Below are 25,355 nucleotides of genomic sequence, written 5' to 3'. Positions count from 1 at the left end.
GTACTGTGACATCACTGTGTGCGGTATTATCTATGTACTATGATGTTACTGTGTGCGGTATTATCCCTGTACTGTGACATCACTGTGTGCAGTATTATCCCTGTACTGTGACATCACTGTGTGCGGTATTATCCCTGTACTGTGACATCACTGTGTGCGGTATTATACCTGTACTGTGACATCACTGTGTGCGGTATTATACCTGTACTGTGACATCACTGTGTGCGGTATTATACCTGCACTGTGACATCACTGTGTGCGGTATTATACCTGTACTGTGACATCACTGTGTGCATTATCCCTGTACTGTGACATCACTGTGTGCAGTATTATCCCTGTACTGTGACATCACTGTGTGCAGTATTATACCTGTACTGTGACATCACTGTGTGCGGTATTATACCTGTACTGTGACATCACTGTGTGCATTATCCCTGTACTGTGACATCACTGTGTGCGGTATTATACCTGTACTGTGACATCACTGTGTGCATTATCCCTGTACTGTGACGTCACTGTGTATTATTCATGTACTGTGATATCACTATGTGTAGTATTATCTCTGTACTGTGATGTCACTGTGTGCGGTATTATCCCTGTACTGTGACGTCACTGTGTGCGGTATTATTTCTGTACTGTGACATCACTGTGTGCAGTATTATTCCTGTACTGTGACATCACTGTGTGTATTTTCCCTGTACTGTGACGTCACTGTGTGCGGTATTATCCCTGTACTGTGACATCACTGTGTATTATTCCTGTTCTGTGATATCACTATGTGCAGTATTATCCCTGTACTGTGACATCACTGTGTGCATTTTCCCTGTACTGTGACGTCACTGTGTGCAGTATTATCCCTGTACTGTGACGTCACTGTGTGCAGTATTATCCCTGTACTGTGACGTCACTGTGTGCGGTATTATCCCTGTACTGTGACGTCACTGTGTGCGGCATTATCCCTGTACTGTGACATCACTGTGTGTATTTTCCCTGTACTGTGACATCACTGTGTTATCTCTGTACTGTGACGTCGCTGTGTGCAGTATTATCCCTGTACTGTGACGTCACTGTGTGCGGCTTTATCCCTGTACTGTGACGTCACTGTGTGCAGTATTATCCCTGTACTGTGACATCACTGTGTGCAGTATTATCCCTGTACTGTGACATCACTGTGTGCATTTTCCCTTTACTGTGACATCACTGTGTGCATTTTCCCTGTACTGTGACATCACTGTGTGCATTTTCCCTGTACTGTGACATCACTGTGTGCATTTTCCCTGTACTGTGACATCACTGTGTGCAGTATTAGCCCTGTACTGTGACATCACTGTGTGTATTTTCCCTGTACTGTGACATCACTGTGTGTATTTTCCCTGTACTGTGGTGTCACTGTGTGCGGTATTATCCCTGTACTGTGACGTCACTGTGTGCGGTATTATCCCTGTACTGTGACGTCACTGTGTGCGGCATTATCCCTGTACTGTGACATCACTGTGTTATCTCTGTACTGTGACGTCGCTGTGTGCAGTATTATCCCTGTACTGTGACGTCACTGTGTGCGGTATGATCCCTGTACTGTGACGTCACTGTGTGCGGCATTATCCCTGTACTGACATCACTGTGTTATCTCTGTACTGTGACGTCACTGTGTGTATTATCCCTGTACTGTGACATCACTGTGTGCATTTTCCCTGTACTGTGACATCACTATGTGTATCATCCCTGTACTGTGACATCACTATGTGTATTATCCCTGTACTGTGACATCACTGTGTGCATTTTCCCTGTACTGTGACATCACTATGTGTATTTTCCCTGTACTGTGACGTCACTGTGTGCGGTATTATCCCTGTACTGTGACATCACTGTGTGCATTTTCCCTGTACTGTGACATCACTATGTGTATTTTCCCTGTACTGTGACATCACTATGTGTATTATCCATGTACTGTGACATCACTGTGTGCATTTTCCCTGTACTGTGACATCACTATGTGTATTATCCCTGTACTGTGACGTCACTGTGTGCGGTATTATCCCTGTACTGTGACATCACTGTGTTATCTCTGTACTGTGACGTCACTATATTTCCCTGTACTGTGACATCACTGTGTGCAATATTATCCCTGTACTGTGACGTCACTGTGTGCGGTATTATACCTGTACTGTGACGTCACTGTGTTATCTCTGTACTGTGACGTCACTATATTTCCCTGTACTGTGACATCACTGTGTGCGGTATTATCCCTGTACTGTGACGTCACTGTGTGTATTATCCCTGTACTGTGACGTCACTGTGTGCGGTATTATCCCTGTACTGTGACGTCACTGTGTGCGGTATTATCCCTGTACTGTGACATCACTGTGTTATCTCTGTACTGTGACGTCACTATATTTCCCTGTACTGTGACATCACTGTGTGCGGTATTATCCCTGTACTGTGACGTCACTGTGTGCAGTATTATCCCTGTACTGTGACATCACTGTGTGCAGTATTATCCTTGTACTGTGACGTCACTGTGTGCAGTATTATCCTTGTACTGTGACGTCACTGTGTGCGGTATTATACCTGTACTGTGACATCACTGTGTTATCTCTGTACTGTGACGTCACTATATTTCCCTGTACTGTGACATCACTGTGTGCAGTATTATCCCTGTACTGTGACGTCACTGTGTGCGGTATTATACCTGTACTGTGACGTCACTGTGTGTATTATCCCTGTACTGTGACGTCACTGTGTTATCTCTGTACTGTGACGTCACTATATTTCCCTGTACTGTGACATCACTGTTTGCGGTATTATCCCTGTACTGTGACGTCACTGTGTGTATTATCCCTGTACTGTGACGTCACTGTGTGCGGTATTATACCTGTACTGTGACATCACTGTGTTATCTCTGTACTGTGACGTCACTATATTTCCCTATACTGTGACATCACTGTGTGCGGTATTATCCCTGTACTGTGACGTCACTGTGTGTATTATCCCTGTACTGTGACGTCACTGTGTGCGGTATTATCCCTGTACTGTGACGTCACTGTGTGTATTATCCCTGTACTGTGACATCACTGTGTGTATTATCCCTGTACTGTGACATCACTGTGTGCGGTATTATCTATGTACTGTGACATCACTGTGTGCGGTATTATCTATATACTGTGATGTCACTGTGTGCGGTATTATCTATGTACTGTGACATCACTGTGTGCGGTATTATCTATATACTGTGATGTCACTGTGTGCGGTATTATCTATGTACTGTGACGTCACTGTGTGCGGTATTATCCCTGTACTGTGACATCACTGTGTGCGGTATTATCCCTGTACTGTGACATCACTGTGTGCGGTATTATACCTGTACTGTGACATCACTGTGTTATCTCTGTACTGTGACGTCACTATATTTCCCTGTACTGTGACATCACTGTGTGCGGTATTATCCCTGTACTGTGACGTCACTGTGTGTATTATCCCTGTACTGTGACGTCACTGTGTGTATTATCCCTGTACTGTGACATCACTGTGTGTATTATCCCTGTACTGTGACATCACTGTGTGCGGTATTATCTATGTACTGTGACATCACTGTGTGCGGTATTATCCCTGTACTGTGACATCACTGTGTGCATTTTCCCTGTACTGTGACATCACTATGTGTATTATCCCTGTACTGTGACGTCACTGTGTGCGGTATTATACCTGTACTGTGACGTCACTATATTATCCCTGTACTGTGACGTCACTGTGTGTGGTATTATACCTGTACTGTGACGTCACTGTGTTATCTCTGTACTGTGACGTCACTATATTTCCCTGTACTGTGACATCACTGTGTGTATTATCCCTGTACTGTGACATCACTGTGTGTATTATCTCTGTACTGTGACATCACTGTGTGCATTATCCCTGTACTGTGACATCACTGTGTGTGTTATCCCTGTACTGTGACATCACTGTGTGTGTTATCCCTGTACTGTGACGTCACTGTGTGCGGTATTATCCCTGTACTGTGACGTCACTGTGTGCTGTATTATCCCTGTACTGTGACGTCACTGTGTGCGGTATTATACCTGTACTGTGACGTCACTGTGCGCAGTATTATACCTGTACTGTGACGTCACTGTGCGCAGTATTATCCCTGTACTGTGACGTCACTGTGTTATCTCTGTACTGTGACGTCACTATATTTCCCTGTACTGTGACATCACTGTGTGCGGTATTATCCCTGTACTGTGACGTCACTGTGTTATCTCTGTACTGTGACGTCACTATATTTCCCTGTACTGTGACATCACTGTGTGCGGTATTATCCCTGTACTGTGACGTCACTGTGTTATCTCTGTACTGTGACGTCACTATATTTCCCTGTACTGTGACATCACTGTGTGTATTATCCCTGTACTGTGACATCACTGTGTGCGGTATTATCCCTGTACTGTGACGTCACTGTGTTATCTCTGTACTGTGACGTCACTATATTTCCCTGTACTGTGACATCACTGTGTGTATTATCTCTGTACTGTGACATCACTGTGTGCATTATCCCTGTACTGTGACATCACTGTGTGTGTTATCCCTGTACTGTGACATCACTGTGTGTGTTATCCCTGTACTGTGACGTCACTGTGTGCAGTATTATCCCTGTACTGTGACGTCACTGTGCGCAGTATTATCCCTGTACTGTGACGTCACTGTGTTATCTCTGTACTGTGACGTCACTATATTTCCCTGTACTGTGACATCACTGTGTGCGGTATTATCCCTGTACTGTGACGTCACTGTGTGCTGTATTATCCCTGTACTGTGACGTCACTGTGTGCGGTATTATCCCTGTACTGTGACGTCACTGTGCGCAGTATTATCCCTGTACTGTGACGTCACTGTGTTATCTCTGTACTGTGACGTCACTATATTTCCCTGTACTGTGACATCACTGTGTGCGGTATTATACCTGTACTGTGACGTCACTGTGTTATCTCTGTACTGTGACGTCACTATATTTCCCTGTACTGTGACGTCACTATATTTCCCTGTACTGTGACGTCACTGTGCGCGGTATTAGTGCAGGGTCACACGGAGATAAGACGGAGAGGAGCAGAAGTAACTTTCATGCTGTCACCATCGCCACGAAGGAGTTAACCAGAGCGGAAACCGCGGGCAGGAGGGGCCGGTCACCATGGTAACAGGTCTCCTGCGCCCGAGACAAAGGAGCAGCCGCGGGTGACCCCGCCCCCAACCACGCCTCCCTCTCGGTGTCGGCAGCGCGCACTCGATCGCGCATGCCCAGTGCCGACCCCGCCCACAACCCCCTCTCCTGTTTTTGTCGTCTTTTCGGGGCGCTGCGCATGCCCAGGGCGGAGCCGCGCACGTCAGACGCCGGCAGCGCGCACGTCACCCATTAACGGTCCAGTCAGGGCTCCGGCCGGCGGCTGTCTGTGTCCGCGGACGGTGAGAGAAGAGCGGAGCCGAGAGGCGAAGCAGCAGCAGCCGCCGCCGCCGCAGGATGCCGGGCCCCCGGAGAGCGGGGCCGGGCTGAGCAGAGACCGAGAGCGAGAAGAGGCGCGCTCCCTCCTGGCGGCCTCGGGCAGCACGGCGCTCGCCAGGCCGCGGCCTAGTCAGGGGGATGCCGGGATGGAGAGCCACATCTCCTGCCTGTTCCCGGAGCTGCTGGCCATGATCTTCGGCTACCTGGACGTCCGCGACAAGGGCCGAGCGGCGCAGGTGTGCGGGGCCTGGCGGGACGCGGCCTACCACAAGTCGGTGTGGCGGGGCACCGAGGCCAAGCTGCACCTCCGCCGCGCCAACCCGTCGCTGTTCCCCAGCCTGCAGGCCCGCGGCATCCGGCGGGTGCAGATCCTGAGCCTGCGCCGCTCCCTCAGCTACGTCATCCAGGGCCTGCCCGACATCGAGAGCCTGAACCTGAGCGGCTGCTACAACCTGACGGACAACGGCCTGGGCCACGCCTTCGTGCAGGAGATCCCGTCCCTGCGGGCGCTCAACCTGAGCCTGTGCAAGCAGATCACGGACAGCAGCCTGGGCCGCATCGCGCAGTACCTGAAGCGGCTGGAGGGGCTGGAGCTGGGGGGCTGCTCCAACATCACCAACACCGGCCTGCTGCTCATCGCCTGGGGGCTGCACGGCCTCAAGAGCCTCAACCTGCGCAGCTGCCGCCACGTCTCGGACGTGGGCATCGGCCACCTGGCCGGGATGACCCGCAGCGCCGCCGAGGGCTGCCTGGGCCTGGAGCAGCTCACCCTGCAGGACTGCCAGAAGCTCACCGACCTGGCGCTCAAGCACATCGCCCGGGGGCTGCAGGGGCTCCGCGTGCTCAACCTCAGCTTCTGCGGGGGCATCTCTGACGCGGGGCTGCTGCACCTGTCCCACATGGGCGGTCTGCGGAGCCTGAACCTGCGCAGCTGCGACAACATCAGCGACACGGGCATCATGCACCTGGCCATGGGCAGCCTGCGCCTCTGCGGCCTGGACGTCTCCTTCTGCGACAAGGTGGGCGACCAGAGCCTGGCCTACATCGCCCAGGGCCTGTACGGACTCAAGTCCCTGTCGCTCTGCTCCTGCCACATCAGCGACGACGGCATCAACCGGATGGTGCGGCAGATGCACAGCCTGCGGACCCTGAACATCGGCCAGTGCGTCCGCATCACCGACAAGGGGCTGGAGCTCATCGCCGAGCACCTGAGCCAGCTGACCGGCATCGACCTGTACGGGTGCACCCGCATCACCAAGAGGGGACTGGAGCGGATCACGCAGCTGCCTTGCCTCAAAGTGCTCAACCTGGGGCTGTGGCAGATGACCGAGAGCGAGAAGGTCAGGTGAGGGCCGGCGTGCCCCCGAGAGACTTCCCGGACTGTCATACTGCCTGCTGGGGCCACACGAGCCGGGAGGGGAATGGGGCCACGTGTGGCATCAGGATGTCACCAGAGAAGTCTACAGGACAGGGGCCTACTGGTGTGTGGCATGGGTCACCCCGCCCCTGAGGTTCTCGGCCCGCCCCTGAAGTTCTCGGCCCACCCCTGCGGTCTCTGTAGGGTGTGTGCCTACAAGCGGACCGCCTGTGACCTTCACGTACAAAGGGGCTCACAAGTCTAGGTGAAATTGCGGCAAAGATGCTCAAAATTCCTGCCGCAGCTTCACCCCGCAGAAAAGTGGCTAACCCATGCCGATAGCTAGTCGCCTCTCCCTGCTCCAGCATTACGAAGGGTTAACGGGAGCTGCACCCCCCCTAACATTTCTGCATTTTTTTTATTTTCTATATTTTGTAAAGAAACGTTTATCCGACACATTCCTGGAGACGAGAGGTCCTCCCTCCCCCCGATCATGGGTTCCTTACGGTCGGCTACCTCGTTTTTCATTTTCACGTCCTAAAAATGGTGATTTTATTTGGGCCCTTTTGTTTTGCGTTTGTTCCTAAACTGGAAAGATTGGACGTTTGTTGTGATATTTCAAGAAATTATGTGCCCCACGGGGCGATGAGGCTGGCCCACTAATTTAAGCCCCTTCCTGCCAGTCCATTGCTAAAGTAGGAGGGATTAGATAGGAGCCCCGTCCTGTAGGGGTTGGGTGGGATTTTCCTTAATTTTTTTTAATCACGTTTTTGAGTTGTGGAACTGAAGTGCAGATCTTTCGCCTTTTTCTTAACTCTTTGCTGCTGACAGACGTGAAAAGCCGAGCGCCGACTGCTGACGATCGTCAAATTATATATGCAAACATCAGCCGCCCCCACCTTTTGCTTTTCTACCGCAGGGGCAGAATCCGTTCTCGGATCAGGGGAACGTTCTGTCCTCGTTTCTGCAGAGCACATTCGGCTCCATTTTAGACTTTTTTTTTTTTTTTTTTTGCAAAATAGTTGCTGACGTGGACTTTATTGGTATTTTGTATTCCCCCCCCCGCTCCCTGAACATCTCCACAGTTGGATCTCACCTAGAAAACGTGCCGAATTTCATTGTACTGTCTGTGAATTTGTATAAAGATCCTCCGAGAAACGCTTTATATTCTTACAGTTAAAAGGAAAAACGGATATTTATATAATAAAAGAGGAAATATGATGTATGTTTTTGAGAAACTCGGCTGCTGGCGTGTTATTCCAGTGAGGGGGCAGAGAAAGCTGGGGGTTATGGTGGGGGATGTAGGATGATGTGGTCTCTCTAGAGTTGTAAACTACAACTCCCAGCACACTCTGGTACCTTACGTCAGGCAGAGCATGCTGGGAGCTGTAGTACTGCAGCAGCTGAACAACCACAGGTTGGAGACTAGAAAGGGCTGCAGCAAGAACCCCCGAATATTCAGGGAGAATTGCTTGTTCTAGACCCCCTAACAGGAAGGGGAACAATGTAAATAATCATCTTTGCTGCGGCCGTGGTCACGTGCAGACCTGCGAGCGAATACCGCGTCTGGATGTGGCCACGGACGGCGGAGGAGTTGGTGCTGTAAATACTGTTACCATGGATTGGGGGTATTCACATGGGCGGGTAATGTGCCACGGGGACACAACTGCGTCTTTCCACAAGTATAACAACATCCCATATTATTCTAAGGGACAAAGAGGCATAGGCAAACAAAACTACAACTAAACATTGTAAAATTATATAAAAAGTAACCAAACAGGCAGATAAAATAACAAACCCCCTATGTTCTAAAAGGACTTTTATAAAGGCACACACCGTTATTTACTGTCTGTAATAAAGTGCATCGTGCGTATATAAGACAATACTGTAATATGACCATGATCTGTATCAAAATCCAGGTATATAGCGCAACATGTAAATCACATTTACCTACATAGGAATCTCTCCTGGCCTCTGGCACACCTCGGCCGTTTCCTCAGTTGGGGGTATATACACCCACTATGCACTTTATACCTGGATTTGGATGCAGATCATGGTCATATTTCCATACAGTATTGTCTTGTATAAGCACGATGCACTTTATTACAGACAGTATTTATGACGGTGTGTGACTTTACAAGGTCCCTTTATAACAGGGGTTTGTTATTTCATCTGCCGCACTCTCCTAGCCTCATTACCTGTTTGATAAATTTCCTTTGGTTACTCACTTTTTATATAATTTTAAACTGTTTTGAATAAATAGTTTTCATTGTTTGCGTCTCTTAGTCCCTTAGAATGATATGGGATGTTGTTTATTATGATTGGATTGAGGTTGGCAGGATACATAAGTGGACATTTGATAGTAATTGTCTTACCACAAGTGCCTGGCTTTGATTACTGGAACAACCGGAATAAAACAAATTTGTTGGGATCCAGTTGCCCATACCCAGTCCGTGTACGCCCTCAGGATGCCCGTACCCAGTGCCTGTACACCCTCACAGTACCCATACTCTGGGTGGGTGGGTGTGTGTGTGTGTGCATACACACACTGGCAACGGGCACCCTTTGTGTGTGTATATACATGCACACTTGTACTGGGCAACCTGAGGAGATATATACACTGCCACTGGGTATAGGTGCAAGTGTGTATATCTCCTGTGGGTGCTCATTGCCACTGTAAATATAAACCCCTCAGGGTGCCAGTGTGGGTGACAGACTGAACACTTAGCTGCATTTACCCACCCTACCCAAGTTAAACACCTTCATCACTTGTTCCCCCTCCCCTCTATCCAGGTTATGCGCCTTCACCCCCTTTCTCCTCTGTACAGGTTGCACACCTTCACCCCCTCCACCTATCCCGGTTATGCGCCATCACCCCCCTCCCCTCGATCCAGGTTACGCACTGTCATCCCCAATCCTCCATCTAGCCCAGTTACCTGCCATTTTCTACTGTCTGCGCACCGTCCTCCTGTCTGCGCACCGTCCTCTCTCCCGCCTGTGCGCCATCTCCCACCTATGCACCACATCCACCCTCCTCTCTCCCACCTACGCACAGTCTCCCCCCTCCTCTCTCCCGCCTGCGCGCCGTCTCTCCCGCCTGCGCGCCGTCTCTCCCTCCTCTCGCCAGCCTGCGCGCCGTCTCCCCCTCCTCTCCCGCCTGCGCGCCGTCTCCCCCTCCTCTCCCGCCTGTGCGCCATATCCCGCCTACGCACCATCTCCCCACTCCTCTCCCGCCTACGCACTGTTTCCCTCCCTCCTACGTGCCGTCTCCCGCCTGTGCGCCGTCTCCCCCTCTCCCGCCTGCGCGCCGTCTCCCCCTCCTCTCTCCCGCCTGCGCGCCGTCTCCCCCTCCTCTCTCCCGCCTGCGCGCCGTCTCCCCCTCCTCCCGCCTGCGCGCCGTCTCCCCCTCCTCTCTCCCGCCTGCGCGCCGTCTCCCCCTCCTCTCTCCCGCCTGCGCGCCGTCTCCCCCTCCTCTCTCCCGCCTGCGCGCCGTCTCCCCCTCCTCTCTCCCGCCTGCGCGCCGTCTCCCCCTCCTCCCGCCTGCGAGCTGTCTCCCCCTCCTCTCTCCCGCCTGCGCGCCGTCTCCCCCTCCTCCCGCCTGCGCGCCGTCTCCCCCTCCTCTCCCGCCTGCGCGCCGTCTCCCCCCTCCTCTCTCCCGCCTATGCACAGTCTCCCCCTTCTGTCACCCGCCTGCGCGCCGTCTCCCCCCTCCTCTCTCCCGCCTGCGCGCCGTCTCCCCCCTCCTCTCTCCCGCCTGCGCGCCGTCTCCCCTCTCTCCCGCCTGCGCGCCGTCTCCCCCTCTCTCCCGCCTACTCAGTTTCCCCCTCCCTCCTATGTACCGTCTCCCCCCTCCTCTCTCCCGCCTGCGCGCCATCTCCCCCTCTCCCGCCTGCGCGCCGTCTCCCCCCTCCTCTCTCCCGCTTGCGCGCCGTCTCCCCCTCCTCTCTCCCGCCTGCGCGCCGTCTCCCGCCTGCGCGCCGTCTCTCCCGCCTGCAAGCCGTCTCTCCCTCCTCTCGCCAGCCTGCACGTCGTCTCCCCCCTCCTCTTCCGCCTATGCGCCTTCTCTCCCGCCTGTGCGCCGTCTCTCCCTCCTCTCTCCCGCCAGCGCGCCGTCTCTCCCTCCTCTCGCCAGCCTGCGCTCCGTCTCCCCCTCCTCTCCCGCCTGCGCGCCGTCTCCCGCCTATGCACCATCTCCCCTTCTCCCGCCTGCGCGCCGTCTCTCCCTCCTCTCCCACCTGTGCGCCATATCCCGCCTACGCACCATCTCCCCACTCCTCTCCCGCCTACGCACTTTCCCTCCCTCCTACGTGCCGTCTCCCCCTCCTCTCTCCCGCCTGCGCGCCGTCTCCTCTCCCGCCTGCGCGCCATCTCCCCCTCCTCTCCCGCCTGCGCGCCGTCTCTCCCCTCCTCTCTCCCGCCTATGCACCGTCTCCCTCTTCTCTCTCCCGCCTAGGCGCCGTGTCACCTGCCTGCGTGCCGTCTCCCCCCTCCTCTCTCCCGCCTGCGCGCCGTCTCCCCCTCTCTCCCGCCTACTCAGTTTCCCCCTCCCTCCTATGTACCATCTCCCCCCTCCTCTCTCCCGCCTGCGCGCCGTCTCCCCCCTCTCTCCCGCTTGCGCGCCGTCTGCCCCTCCTCTCTCCCGCCTGCGCGCCGTCTCTCCCTCCTCTCTCCCGCCTGCGCGCCGTCTCTCCCTCCTCTCGCCAGCCTGCGCGCCGTCTCCCCCTCCTCTCCCGCCTGCGCGCCGTCTCCCGCCTATGCACCATCTCCCCTTCTCCCGCCTGCGCGCCGTCTCTCCCTCCTCTCCCACCTGTGCGCCATATCCCGCCTACGCACCATCTCCCCACTCCTCTCCCGCCTACGCACTTTCCCTCCCTCCTACGTGCCGTCTCCCCCTCCTCTCTCCCGCCTGCGCGCCGTCTCCTCTCCCGCCTGCGCGCCATCTCCCCCTCCTCTCCCGCCTGCGCGCCGTCTCTCCCCTCCTCTCTCCCGCCTATGCACTGTCTCCCTCTTCTCTCTCCCGCCTAGGCGCCGTCTCCCCCCTCCTCTCTCCCGCCTGCGCGCCGTATCCCCCCCTCCTCTCCCGCCTGCGCGCCGTCTCCCCCCTCCTCTCCCGCCTGCGTGCCGTCTCCCCCCTCCTCTCTCCCGCCTGTGCGCCGTCTCCCCCTCCTCTCTCCCGCCTGCGCGCCGTCTCCCCCTCCTCTCTCCCACCTGCGCGCCATCTCTCCCGCCTGTGTGCCGTCTCCCCCTCCTCTCCCGCCTGCGCGCCGTCTCTCCCACCTGCGCGCCGTCTCTCCCTCCTCGCCAGCCTGCACGTCGTCTCCCCCCTCCTCTTCCGCCTATGCGCCTTCTCTCCCGCCTGTGTGCCGTCTCTCCCTCCTCTCTCCCGCCTGCGCGCCGTCTCCCCCCTCCCGCCTATGCACCATCTCCCCTCCTCTCTCCCGCCTGCGCGCCGTCTCCCTCCTCCTCTCTCCCGCCTGCGCGCCGTCTCCCCCTCCTCTCTCCCGCCTACTCAGTTTCCCCCTCTCTCCCGCCTGCGCACCATCTCCCCCTCTCCCGCCTGCGCGCCGTCTCCCCCCTCCTCTCTCCCGCTTGCGCGCCGTCTCCCCCTCCTCTCTTCCGCCTGCGCGCCGTCTCCCCCTCCTCTCTCCTGCCTGCGCGCCATCTCTCCCGCCTGTGTGCCGTCTCCCTCTCCTCTCTCCCGCCTGCGCGCCGTCTCTCCCGCCTGCAAGCCGTCTCTCCCTCCTCTTGCCAGCCTGCGCGCCGTCTCCCCCCTCCCGCCTATGCACCATCTCCCCTTCTCTCTCCCGCCTGCGCGCTGTCTCTCCCTCCTCTCTCACCTGTGCGCCATATCCCGCCTACGCACCATCTCCCCACTCCTCTCCCGCCTACGCACTTTCCCTCCCTCCTACGTGCCGTCTCCCCCTCCTCTCTCCCGCCTGCGCGCCGTCTCCTCTCCCGCCTGCACGCCGTCTCCCCCTCCTCTCCCGCCTGCGCGCCGTCTCTCCCCTCCTCTCTCCCGCCTATGCACCGTCTCCCCCTTCTCTCTCCCGCCTAGGCGCCGTGTCACCTGCCTGCGCGCCGTCTCCCCCCTCCTCTCCCGCCTGTGTGCCGTATCCCCCCTCCTCTCCCGCCTGTGCGCCGTCTCCCCCCTCCTCTCCCGCCTGCGCACCGTCTCCCCCCTCCTCTCTCCCGCCTGCGCGCCGTCTCCCCCCTCCTCTCTCCCGCCTGCGCGCCGTCTCCCCCTCCTCTCTCCCGCCTGCGCGCCGTCTCTCCCCTCCTCTCTCCCGCCTATGCACCGTCTCCCCCTTCTCTCTCCCGCCTAGGCGCCGTGTCACCTGCCTGCGCGCCGTCTCCCCCCTCCTCTCCCGCCTGTGTGCCGTATCCCCCCTCCTCTCCCGCCTGTGCGCCGTCTCCCCCCTCCTCTCCCGCCTGCGCACCGTCTCCCCCCTCCTCTCTCCCGCCTGCGCGCCGTCTCCCCCCTCCTCTCTCCCGCCTGCGCGCCGTCTCCCCCTCCTCTCTCCCGCCTGCGCGCCGTCTCCCCCTCCTCTCTCCCGCCTGCGCGCCATCTCTCCCGCCTGTGTGCCATCTCCCCCTCCTCTCTCCCGCCTGTGCGCCGTCTCTCCCACCTGTGCGCCGTCTCTCCCGCCTGCAAGCCGTCTCTCCCTCCTCGCCAGCCTGCACGTCGTCTCCCCCCTCCTCTTCCGCCTATGCGCCTTCTCTCCCGCCTGTGTGCCGTCTCTCCCTCCTCTCTCCTGCCTGCGCGCCGTCTCTCCTTCCTCTCCCGCCTGCGCGCCGTCTCCCCCCTCCCGCCTATGCACCATCTCTCCTCTCTCCCGCCTGCGCGCCGTCTCCCTCGTCTCTCCCGCCTGTGCGCCGTCTCCCCCTCCTCTCTCCCGCCTACTCAGTTTCCCCCTCCCTCCTATGTACCGTCTCCCCCCTCTCCCGCCTGCGCGCCATCTCCCGCTCTCCCGCCTGCGCGCCGTCTCCCCCCTCCTCTCTCCCGCTTGAGCGCCTGTCTCCCCCTCCTCTCTCCCGCCTGCGCGCCATCTCCCGCCTGTGTGCCGTCTCCCCCTCCTCTCTCCCGCCTGCGCGCCGTCTCTCCCGCCTGCAAGCCGTCTCTCCCTCCTCGCCAGCCTGCACGTCGTCTCCCCCCTCCTCTTCCGCCTATGCGCCTTCTCTCCCGCCTGTGCGCCGTCTCTCCCTCCTCTCTTCCGCCTGCGCGCCGTCTCCCCCTCCTCTCCCGCCTGCGCGCCGTCTCCCCCCTCCCGCCTATGCACCATCTCCCCTTCTCTCTCCCGCCTGCGTGCCGTCTCCCCCTCCTCTCCCACCTGTGCGCCATATCCCGCCTACGCACCATCTCCCCACTCCTCTCCCGCCTACGCACTGTTTCCCTCCCTCCTACGTGCCGTCTCCCCCTCCTCTCTCCCGCCTGCGCGCCGTCTCCCCCCTCCTCTCTCCCGCCTGCGCGCTGTCTCCCCTCCTCTCTCCCGCCTGCGCGCCGTCTCCCCCTCCTCTCTCCCGCCTGTGCGCGGTCTCCCGCCTGCATGCTATCTCCCCCCTCTTCTCTCCTGCCTAGGCGCCGTCCCCCCCCTCCTCTCTCCCGCCTGTGTGCCGTCTCCCTCCCTCCTCTATCCCGCCTGCGCGCCGTCTCCCCCTCCTCTCCCGCCTGTGCGCCATATCCCGCCTACGCACCATCTCCCCACTCCTCTCCCGCCTACGCACTGTTTCCCTCCCTCCTATGTATCGTCTCCTGCCTGCGCGCCGTCTCCCCCCTCCTCTCTCCAGCCTGTGCGCTGTCTCCCGCCTGCATGCTATCTCCCCCCTCTTCTCTCCTGCCTATGCGCCGTCTCCCCCTTCTCTCACCTGCCTGCGCGCCGTCTCCCCCCCCCTCTCTCCCGCCTGCGTGCCGTCTCCCTCCCCTCCTCCCGCCTGCGTGCCGTCTCCCCCTTCTCTCTCCCGCCTGCGCGCCATCTCCCCCTTCTCCACTCTCCCGCCTGCGCGCCATCTCCTCTCCCGCCTATACGCCGTCTCCCCCTTCTCTCTCCCGCCTACGCGCAGTCTCCCCTGCCTGCGCGCCATTTCCTCCCTCCTCTCTCCCAACTGGGTGCCGTTCCCCCCTACCCCTCTCCCACCTACACGCCACCACAACCCCCCTATTCCGGGAGGATGGGAGCGAACATGAAGACTGATGCCGCATCACCAAGTACAAGAAGGGGCCCTGATGTTTAAGGGGATATATGCAAATGTCACACATGGTGGGTAATGCGCCAACAAAAAAAAAAAAAAGGCACAAAGACTACGCCCAGTGTGAGGGCAGGTCCAGGTACTTATAATGGGGGATGGGTGGGAGAGGGTCATATAGCCAACACAATGCAGACAAGAAAAATGGGAATGATTACGACTGGCCCGTCTTCTAGACTGATCTCTAGAAGATGGGGACCTAAACATCCGATATTGGGGGGTGGACCCCTGTCTATAACAGGTATAGTGTGTGGGGGATGTCCCCAGTGTGGGTAGGCCGTCTCCCCCTCCTCTCTCCCGCCTGCGCGCCGTCTCCCCCTCCTCTCCCGCCTGCGCGCCGTCTCTCCCCTCCTCTCTCCCGCCTATGCACCGTCTCCCCCTTCTCTCTCCCGCCTAGGCGCCGTGTCACCTGCCTGCGCGCCGTCTCCCCCCTCCTCTCTCCCGCCTGCGCGCTGTATCCCCCCTCCTCTCCCGCCTGTGCGCCATCTCCCCCCTCCTCTCTCCCGCCTGCGCGCCGTCTCCCCCCTCCTCTCTCCCGCCTGCGCGCCGTCTCCCCCTCCTCTCTCCCGCCTGCGCGCCGTCTCCCCCTCCTCTCTCCCGCCTGCGCGCCATCTCTCCCGCCTGTGTGCCGTCTCCCCCTCCTCTCTCCCGCCTGCGCGCCGTCTCTCCCACCTGTGCGCCGTCTCTCCCGCCTGCAAGCCGTCTCTCCCTCCTCGCCAGCCTGCACGTCGTCTCCCCCCTCCTCTTCCGCCTATGCGCCTTCTCTCCCGCCTGTGTGCCGTCTCTCCCTCCTCTCTCCCGCCTGCGCGCCGTCTCTCCCGCCTGCGCGCCGTCTCCCCCTATGCACCATCTCTCCTTCTCTCTCCCGCCTGCGCGCCGTCTCCCTCCTCTCTCCCGCCTGTGCGCCGTCTCCCCCTCCTCTCTCCCGCCTACTCAGTTTCCCCCTCCCTCCTATGTACCGTCTCCCCCCTCTCCCGCCTGCGCGCCATCTCCCCTTCTCCCGCCTGCGCGCCGTCTCCCCCCTCCTCTCTCCCGCTTGCGCGCCGTCTCTCCCTCCTCTCTCCCGCCTGCGCGCCGTCTCCCCCTCCTCTCTCCCGCCTGTGTGCCGTCTCCCCCTCCTCTCTCCCGCCTGCGCGCCGTCTCTCCCGCCTGCAAGCCGTCTCTCCCTCCTCGCCAGCCTGCACGTCGTCTCCCCCCTCCTCTTCCGCCTATGCGCCTTCTCTCCCGCCTGTGCGCCGTCTCTCCCCAGCCTGCGCGCCGTCTCCCCCTCCTCTCCCGCCTGCGCGTCGTCTCCCCCCTCCCGCCTATGCACCATCTCCCCTTCTCTCTCCTGCCTGCGCGCCGTCTCCCCCTCCTCTCCCACCTGTGCGCCATATCCCGCCTACGCACCATCTCCCCACTCCTCTCCCGCCTACGCACTGTTTCCCTCCCTCCTACGTGCCGTCTCCCCCTCCTCTCTCCCGCCTGCGCGCCGTCTCCCCCCTCCTCTCTCCCGCCTGCGCGCCGTCTCCCCCTCCTCTCTCCCGCCTGCGCGCCGTCTCCCCTCCTCTCTCCCGCCTGCGCGCCGTCTCCCCCTCCTCTCTCCCGCCTGTGCGCGGTCTCCCGCCTGCATGCTATCTCCCCCCTCTTCTCTCCTGCCTAGGCGCCGTCCCCCCCCCTCCTCTCTCCCGCCTGTGTGCCGTTTCCCCCCCTCCTCTATCCCGCCTGCGCGCCGTCTCCCCCTCCTCTCCCGCCTGTGCGCCATATCCCGCCTACGCACCATCTCCCCACTCCTCTCCCGCCTACGCACTGTTTCCCTCCCTCCTATGTATCGTCTCCTGCCTGCGCGCCGTCTCCCCCCTCCTCTCTCCAGCCTGTGCGCTGTCTCCCGCCTGCATGCTATCTCCCCCCTCTTCTCTCCTGCCTATGCGCCGTCTCCCCCTTCTCTCTCCTGCCTAGGCGCCGTCTCACCTGCCTGCGCGCCGTCTCCCCCCCTCTCTCCCGCCTGCGTGCCGTCTCCCTCCCCTCCTCCCGCCTGCGTGCCGTCTCCCCCTTCTCTCTCCCGCCTGCGCGCCATCTCCCCCTTCTCCACTCTCCCGCCTGCGCGCCATCTCCTCTCCCGCCTATACGCCGTCTCCCCCTTCTCTCTCCCGCCTACGCGCAGTCTCCCCTGCCTGCGCGCCATTTCCTCCCTCCTCTCTCCCAACTGGGTGCCGTTCCCCCCTACCCCTCTCCCACCTACACGCCACCACAACCCCCCTACTCCGGGAGGATGGGAGCGAACATGAAGACTGATGCCGCATCACCAAGTACAAGAAGGGGCCCTGATGTTTAAGGGGATATATGCAAATGTCACACATGGTGGGTAATGCGCCAACAAAAAAAAAAAAGGCACAAAGACTACGCCCAGTGTGAGGGCAGGTCCAGGTACTTATAATGGGGGATGGGTGGGAGAGGGTCATATAGCCAACACAATGCAGACAAGAAAAATGGGAATGATTACGACTGGCCCGTCTTCTAGACTGATCTCTAGAAGACGGGGACCTAAACATCCGATATTGGGGGGTGGACCCCTGTCTATAACAGGTATAGTGTGTGGGGGATGTCCCCAGTGTGGGTAGGTCGGCTGTATACGCCAGATCTTTTGGGAGGGAGTCCCTGTATACAGCAAGCCTTGTGGGTGTTGTGGGGAGCCTCCATGTTATACTGAGAGTATTGGAGCTGGGGAGTCCACAACGTTTAGGGAGGTCTCCCGTGCATCATGGGTCTTTGGTATAGACAGTCTTTCCACAGTGTCGCTGGTGGCATATACAGTGGCTTGCAAAAATATTCAACCCCCTTGGCTTTTTACCTATTTTGTTACAAACATCGTTACACACAGATTGAAATGTAATAGATGTGTGTGATGCATCAGCACTACATAGTCTAAGATAGTGAAGTGAGAAGATATAGGCAAAAACTATATGTAGGGGATCAAATAACTAAAAATTGACATGCGCATACGTACTCAACCCCTTTTGCTATTAAGCCCCTACATATTTTTTGTGCAAGTAATACCCTCCATAGTCCCATGGTCAGTGACAGGACGCCCCCTGTGTGCAATCTAAGTGCCACATCTGTCACTATATACACTTGTAAGTGAGCTGTAAGGCCACAGAGACTGCACCACCATTAACAAGAGGCATCACAAACCAAACTCCACCAAGGAGATCTCCAAACACCACCACAAAGACCAAGGAGATCTCCAAACACCACCACAAAGACCAAGGAGATCTCCAAACTCCACCACAAAGACCAAGGAGATCTCCAAACTCCACCACCAAGACCAAGGAGATCTCCAAACTCCACCACCAAGACCAAGGAGATCTCCAAACTCCACCACCAAGACCAAGGAGATCTCCAAACTCCACCACCAAGACCAAGGAGATCTCCAAACTCCACCACCAAGACCAAGGAGATCTCCAAACTCCACCACGAAGACCAAGGAGATCTCCAAACTCCACCACGAAGACCAAGGAGATCTCCAAACTCCACCACGAAGACCAAGGAGATCTCGACACACCACCACGAAGACCAAGGAGATCTCGACACACCACCACGAAGACCAAGGAGATCTCCAAACTCCACCACAAAGACCAAGGAGATCTCCAAACTCCACCACAAAGACCAAGGAGATCTCGACACACCACCACAAAGACCAAAGAGATCTCGACACACCACCACAAAGACCAAAGAGATCTCGACACACCACCACGAAGACCAAGGAGATCTCCACACACCACCACAAAGACCAAGGAGATCTCCACACACCACCACAAAGACCAAAGAGATCTCGACACACCACCACAAAGAACAAAGAGATCTCGACACCTCCACGAAGACCAAGGAGATCTCTGTTGTGAATTCTGTGGCTGAATTCACTCCTGTGGTCACAAGTGGTACTGCAGCTTCTGAGCTTCCTCCCTCAGGTGTTCTGGTGAGCTCGTTAACTGCTTCATTACTTAACTCCGCCTGATGCTGCTATCCTTGCTCCTTGTCAATGTTTCAGTGTTGGATCTGAGCTTCTCCTGATTGTTCCTGTGACCTGCTGCTCTGTATAGCTAAGTGCTTTTTGCTTTTTTGTTGCTTTTTTTCTGTCCAGCTTGTCTTTTGTTTTGCTGGAAGCTCTGAGACGCAAAGGGTGTACCGCCGTGCCGTTAGTTCGGCACGGTGGGGTTTTTTTTTGCCCCCTTTGCGTGGTTTTGCTTTAGGGTTTTTTGTAGACTGCAAAGTTCGCTTTACTGTCCTCGCTCTGTCGTAGAATATCGGGCCCCACTTTGCTGAATCTATTTCATCCCTACGTTTTGTCTTTTCATCTTACTCACAGTCATTATATGTGGGGGGCTGCCTTTTCCTTTGGGGAATTTCTCTGGGGCAAGTCAGGCCTATTTTTCTATCTTCAGGCTAGCTAGTTTTTTAGGCTGTGCCGAGTTGCCTAGGTAGTTGTTAGGCGCAATCCACAGCCGCTTTTAGTTGTGTTTAGGATAGGATCAGGTGTGCAGTCTACAGAGTTTCCACGTCTCAGAGCTCGTTCTTGTATTTTTGGGTATTTGTCAGATCACTGTGTGCGCTCTGATCGCTAAGCACACTGTGTTTCTGGATTGCCTTCATTACACCTGTCATTAGCATACATAACAGTACAAGGAGACCAACTAATGATTCTCAATAGAGGGAAAGAAAAAGTTCTGACATCATTTTTTTTTTTTTTCTCTGCTCGGTGTTCACTTTTTTTTTTTTTCCCCTAGACATTTGGGTGATTCTGGACACAGGTGTGGACATGGATATTCAGGGTCTGTGCTCTTCAATGGATAATCTCGTTATAAATGTACAAAAAATTCAAGATACTATTAATCCGGGACCAGCTGCTTGGAAAGAATCACCAAACCAATTTTTGCCTGTAGGACATTATTGCAAGAGAGCTTGGCTGAGTAGATTACACAAGAAGGAAAACACACAGCAAGTCAGCAGGATCTAGGAGCAACATGGCAGATGTGACAACCTACATGGTGAGCTGCAGCATGTGCTACATGTTCACAGATCGACCAGAAGAAGAATCCAATTTCACCTGTCAGAAGTGTAGACTAGTGGCCCTTTTAGAAGAAAAGGTGCGGGGTCTGGAAGAAAGAATAGCAACTTTGAAACGCATCAAAGAGAATGAAGACTTTCTAGACAGAACAGAAGCATCTCTACTGGTCACAGAAGGTGAAAAAAGTGTCAGAGAACCTCCAAAAGCAGATGAGTGGAAGCATGTGACCAAAAGAAGCAAGAAGACCATGGAGAAATCACCAACCACACAACTGAAGAACCGATATCAAATCTTTGTAGAGGATGAAGATGGCACACCTAAGGATGAAGCAATACCAGCAAGCAAAAAAGAAAAGGGCACACAGCAACAAGTGACAGCAAAAAGTACAGCCAAGAAGCAACGAAGAGTGGTGGTGGTGGGAGACTCACTACTGAGAGGCACCGAAGCAGCCATCTGCAGACCGGACATAACTGCAAGAGAAGTATGCTGCCTTCCAGGTGCGATGATCAAGGATGTGACCGATAGGATACCAAAGCTCTTCAGCTCCAAGGACGTCCACCCATTTCTTCTGATACATGTTGGCACCAATGACACGGCAAGGAAGGACCTACCGACAATCTGCAAGGACTTTGAAGAGTTGGGAAAGAAAGTAAAGGAACTGGATGCACAGGTAGTTTTTTCTTCTATCCTTCCAGTAGACGGGCATGGCACCAGGAGATGGAACAGGATCCTTGATGCAAACAACTGGCTAAGACGATGGTGCAGACAACAAGGATTTGGATTCCTGGACCACGGTGTGAATTACTGGTATGATGGACTCCTCGCCAGAGACGGACTACACCTCAACAAACCTGGGAAACACACATTCGCCAGAAGACTCGCTACACTCATCAGGAGGGCGTTAAACTAGAAGAAGAGGGGACGGGAAGAAAAACATTAGACTCGAACAAAGACGACCCAGGAAAACATACTCAGAAGGGAGGTAAGAACATTTCTAAAACAATCCACAGTGAGGAGATTGGAACAAAACAAAATCCTCTAAACTGCATGCTCGCAAACGCCAGAAGCCTGACAAACAAGATGGAAGAACTAGAAGCAGAAATATCTACAGGTAACTTTGACATAGTGGGAATAACCGAGACATGGTTAGATGAAAGCTATGACTGGGCAGTTAACTTACAGGGTTACAGTCTGTTTAGAAAGGATCGTAAAAATCGGAGAGGAGGAGGGGTTTGTCTCTATGTAAAGTCTTGTCTAAAGTCCACTTTAAGGGAGGATATTAGCGAAGGGAATGAGGATGTCGAGTCCATATGGGTTGAAATTCATGGAGGGAAAAATGGTAACAAAATTCTCATTGGGGTCTGTTACAAACCCCCAAATATAACAGAAAGCATGGAAAGTCTACTTCTAAAGCAGATAGATGAAGCTGCAACCCATAATGAGGTCCTGGTTATGGGGGACTTTAACTACCCGGATATTAACTGGGAAACAGAAACCTGTGAAACCCATAAAGGCAACAGGTTTCTGCTAATAACCAAGAAAAATTATCTTTCACAATTGGTGCAGAATCCAACCAGAGGAGCAGCACTTTTAGACCTAATACTATCTAATAGACCTGACAGAATAACAAATCTGCAGGTGGTCGGGCATCTAGGAAATAGCGACCACAATATTGTGCAGTTTCACCTGTCTTTCACTAGGGGGACTTGTCAGGGAGTCACAAAAACACTGAACTTTAGGAAGGCAAAGTTTGACCAGCTTAGAGATGCCCTTAATCTGGTAGACTGGGACAATATCCTCAGAAATGAGAATACAGATAATAAATGGGAAATGTTTAAGAACATCCTAAATAGGCAGTGTAAGCGGTTTATACCTTGTGGGAATAAAAGGACTAGAAATAGGAAAAACCCAATGTGGCTAAACAAAGAAGTAAGACAGGCAATTAACAGTAAAAAGAAAGCATTTGCACTACTAAAGCAGGATGGCACCATTGAAGCTCTAAAAAACTATAGGGAGAAAAATACTTTATCTAAAAAACTAATTAAAGCTGCCAAAAAGGAAACAGAGAAGCACATTGCTAAGGAGAGTAAAACTAATCCCAAACTGTTCTTCAACTAAATCAATAGTAAAAAAATAAAAACTGAAAATGTAGGCCCCTTAAAAAATAGTGAGGAAAGAATGGTTGTAGATGACGAGGAAAAAGCTAACATATTAAACACCTTCTTCTCCACGGTATTCACGGTGGAAAATGAAATGCTAGGTGAAAACCCAAGAAACAATGAAAACCCTATATTAAGAGTCACCAATCTAACCCAAGAAGAGGTGCGAAACCGGCTAAATAAGATTAAAATAGATAAATCTCCGGGTCCGGATGGCATACACCCACGAGTACTAAGAGAACTAAGTAATGTAATAGATAAACCATTATTTCTTATTTTTAGTGACTCTATAGCGACAGGGTCTGTTCCGCAGGACTGGCGCATAGCAAATGTGGTGCCAATATTCAAAAAGGGCTCTAAAAGTGACCCTGGAAATTATAGGCCAGTAAGTCTAACCTCTATTGTTGGTAAAATATTTGAAGGGTTTCTGAGGGATGTTATTCTGGATTATCTTAATGAGAATAACTGTTTAACTCCATATCAGCATGGGTTTATGAGAAATCGCTCCTGTCAAACCAATCTAATCAGTTTTTATGAAGAGGTAAGCTATAGGCTGGACCACGGTGAGTCATTGGACGTGGTATATCTCGATTTTTCCAAAGCGTTTGATACCGTGCCGCACAAGAGGTTGGTACACAAAATGAGAATGCTTGGTCTGGGGGAAAATGTGTGTAAATGGGTTAGTAACTGGCTTAGTGATAGAAAGCAGAGGGTGGTTATAAATGGTATAGTCTCTAACTGGGTCGCTGTGACCAGTGGGGTACCGCAGGGGTCAGTATTGGGACCTGTTCTCTTCAACATATTCATTAATGATCTGGTAGAAGGTTTACACAGTAAAATATCGATATTTGCAGTTGATACAAAACTATGTAAAGCAGTTAATACAAGAGAAGATAGTATTCTGCTACAGATGGATCTGGATAAGTTGGAAACTTGGGCTGAAAGGTGGCAGATGAGGTTTAACAATGATAAATGTAAGGTTATACACATGGGAAGAAGGAATCAATATCACCATTATACACTGAATGGGAAACCACTGGGTAAATCTGACAGGGAGAAGGACTTGGGGATCCTAGTTAATGATAAACTTACCTGGAGCAGCCAGTGCCAGGCAGCAGCTGCCAAGGCAAACAGGATCATGGGGTGCATTAAAAGAGGTCTGGATACACATGATGAGAGCATTATACTGCCTCTGTACAAATCCCTAGTTAGACCGCACATGGAGTACTGTGTCCAGTTTTGGGCACCGGTGCTCAGGAAGGATATAATGGAACTAGAGAGAGTACAAAGGAGGGCAACAAAATTAATAAAGGGGATGGGAGAACTACAATACCCAGATAGATTAGCGAAATTAGGATTATTTAGTCTAGAAAAAAGACGACTGAGGGGCGATCTAATAACCATGTATAAGTATATAAGGGGACAATACAAATATCTCGCTGAGGATCTGTTTATACCAAGGAAGGTGACGGGCACAAGGGGGCATTCTTTGCGTCTGGAGGAGAGAAGGTTTTTCCACCAACATAGAAGAGGATTCTTTACTGTTAGGGCAGTGAGAATCTGGAATTGCTTGCCTGAGGAGGTGGTGATGGCGAACTCAGTCGAGGGGTTCAAGAGAGGCCTGGATGTCTTCCTGGAGCAGAACAATATTGTATCATACAATTATTAGGTTCTGTAGAAGGACGTAGATCTGGGTATTTATTATGATGGAATATAGGCTGAACTTGATGGACAAATGTCTTTTTTCGGCCTTACTAACTATGTTACTATGTTACTATGTTAATCAGAAATCTATGTTAGAACCAAGAATTCCTATTCCTGATTTGTTTTTTGGAGATAGAACTAAGTTTCTAAGTTTCAAAAATAATTGTAAGCTATTTCTGGCCTTGAAACCTCATTCTTCTGGTAATCCTATTCAACAGGTTTTGATTATTATTTCTTTTTTGCGCGGCGACCCTCAAGACTGGGCATTTTCTCTTGCGCCAGGAGACCCTGTATTGAGTAGTGTCGATGCGTTTTTCCTGGCGCTCGGATTGCTGTACGATGAGCCTAATTCAGTGGATCAGGCTGAGAAAAATTTGCTGGCTTTGTGCCAGGGTCAGGATGATATAGAAGTATATTGTCAGAAATTTAGGAAATGGTCAGTACTCACTCAGTGGAATGAATCTGCGCTGGCAGCTTTGTTCAGAAAGGGTCTCTCTGAGGCTCTTAAGGATGTCATGGTGGGATTTCCTATGCCTGCTGGTTTGAATGAGTCTTTGTCTTTGGCCATTCAGATCGGTCGACGCTTGCGCGAGCGTAAATCTGTGCACCATTTGGCGGTACTGCCTGAGGTTAAACCTGAGCCTATGCAGTGCGATAGGACTATGACTAGAGTTGAACGGCAGGAATACAGACGTCTGAATGGTCTGTGTTTCTACTGTGGTGATTCCACTCATGCTATCTCTGATTGTCCTAAGCGCACTAAGCGGTTCGATAGGTCTGCCGTCATTGGTACTGTACAGTCCAAATTCCTTCTGTCCATTACCTTGATATGCTCTTTGTCGTCGTTTTCTGTCATGGCGTTTGTGGATTCGGGCGCTGCCCTGAATCTGATGGATTTGGATTATGCTAAACGTTGTGGGTTTTTCTTGGAGCCTTTGCGGTGTCCTATTCCATTGAGAGGAATTGATGCTACACCTTTGGCCAAGAATAAACCTCAGTACTGGACCCAGCTGACCATGTGCATGGCTCCTGCACATCAGGAAGTTATTCGCTTTCTGGTGTTGCATAATCTGCATGATGTGGTCGTGTTGGGGTTGCCATGGCTACAAACCCATAATCCAGTATTGGATTGGAATTCCATGTCGGTATCCAGCTGGGGTTGTCAGGGGGTACATGGTGATGTTCCATTTTTGTCGATTTCGTCATCCACCCCTTCTGAGGTCCCAGAGTTCTTGTCTGATTATCAGGATGTATTTGAAGAGCCCAAGTCCGATGCTCTACCTCCGCATAGGGATTGTGATTGTGCTATCAATTTGATTCCTGGTAGTAAATTCCCTAAAGGTCGATTATTTAATTTATCCG

The 25,355-nt window shown here is 54.1% G+C and overlaps 2 protein-coding genes across 2 annotated transcripts in view; one reads left to right on the top strand and one right to left on the bottom strand.

Moving 5' to 3' along the window:
* WNT5B (Wnt family member 5B) overlaps window positions 1-25,355 on the bottom strand; it is a 149,621-nt gene that overhangs the window by 52,248 nt on the left and 72,018 nt on the right. The window lies entirely within an intron of this gene.
* Window positions 5,366-8,083, top strand: FBXL14 (F-box and leucine rich repeat protein 14). Its single transcript, XM_069762953.1, has one exon. The coding sequence runs from the start codon at window positions 5,635-5,637 to the stop codon at window positions 6,835-6,837; it is 1,203 nt and encodes a 400-aa protein (XP_069619054.1). The 5' UTR covers window positions 5,366-5,634; the 3' UTR covers window positions 6,838-8,083.

This window comes from Ranitomeya imitator, chromosome 4 (genome assembly GCF_032444005.1).
Source record: "Ranitomeya imitator isolate aRanImi1 chromosome 4, aRanImi1.pri, whole genome shotgun sequence".
NCBI lineage: Eukaryota > Metazoa > Chordata > Amphibia > Anura > Dendrobatidae > Ranitomeya > Ranitomeya imitator.
Note: the sequence above shows the minus strand (reverse complement) of the source record. Positions and strands in the feature narration are given on the sequence as shown.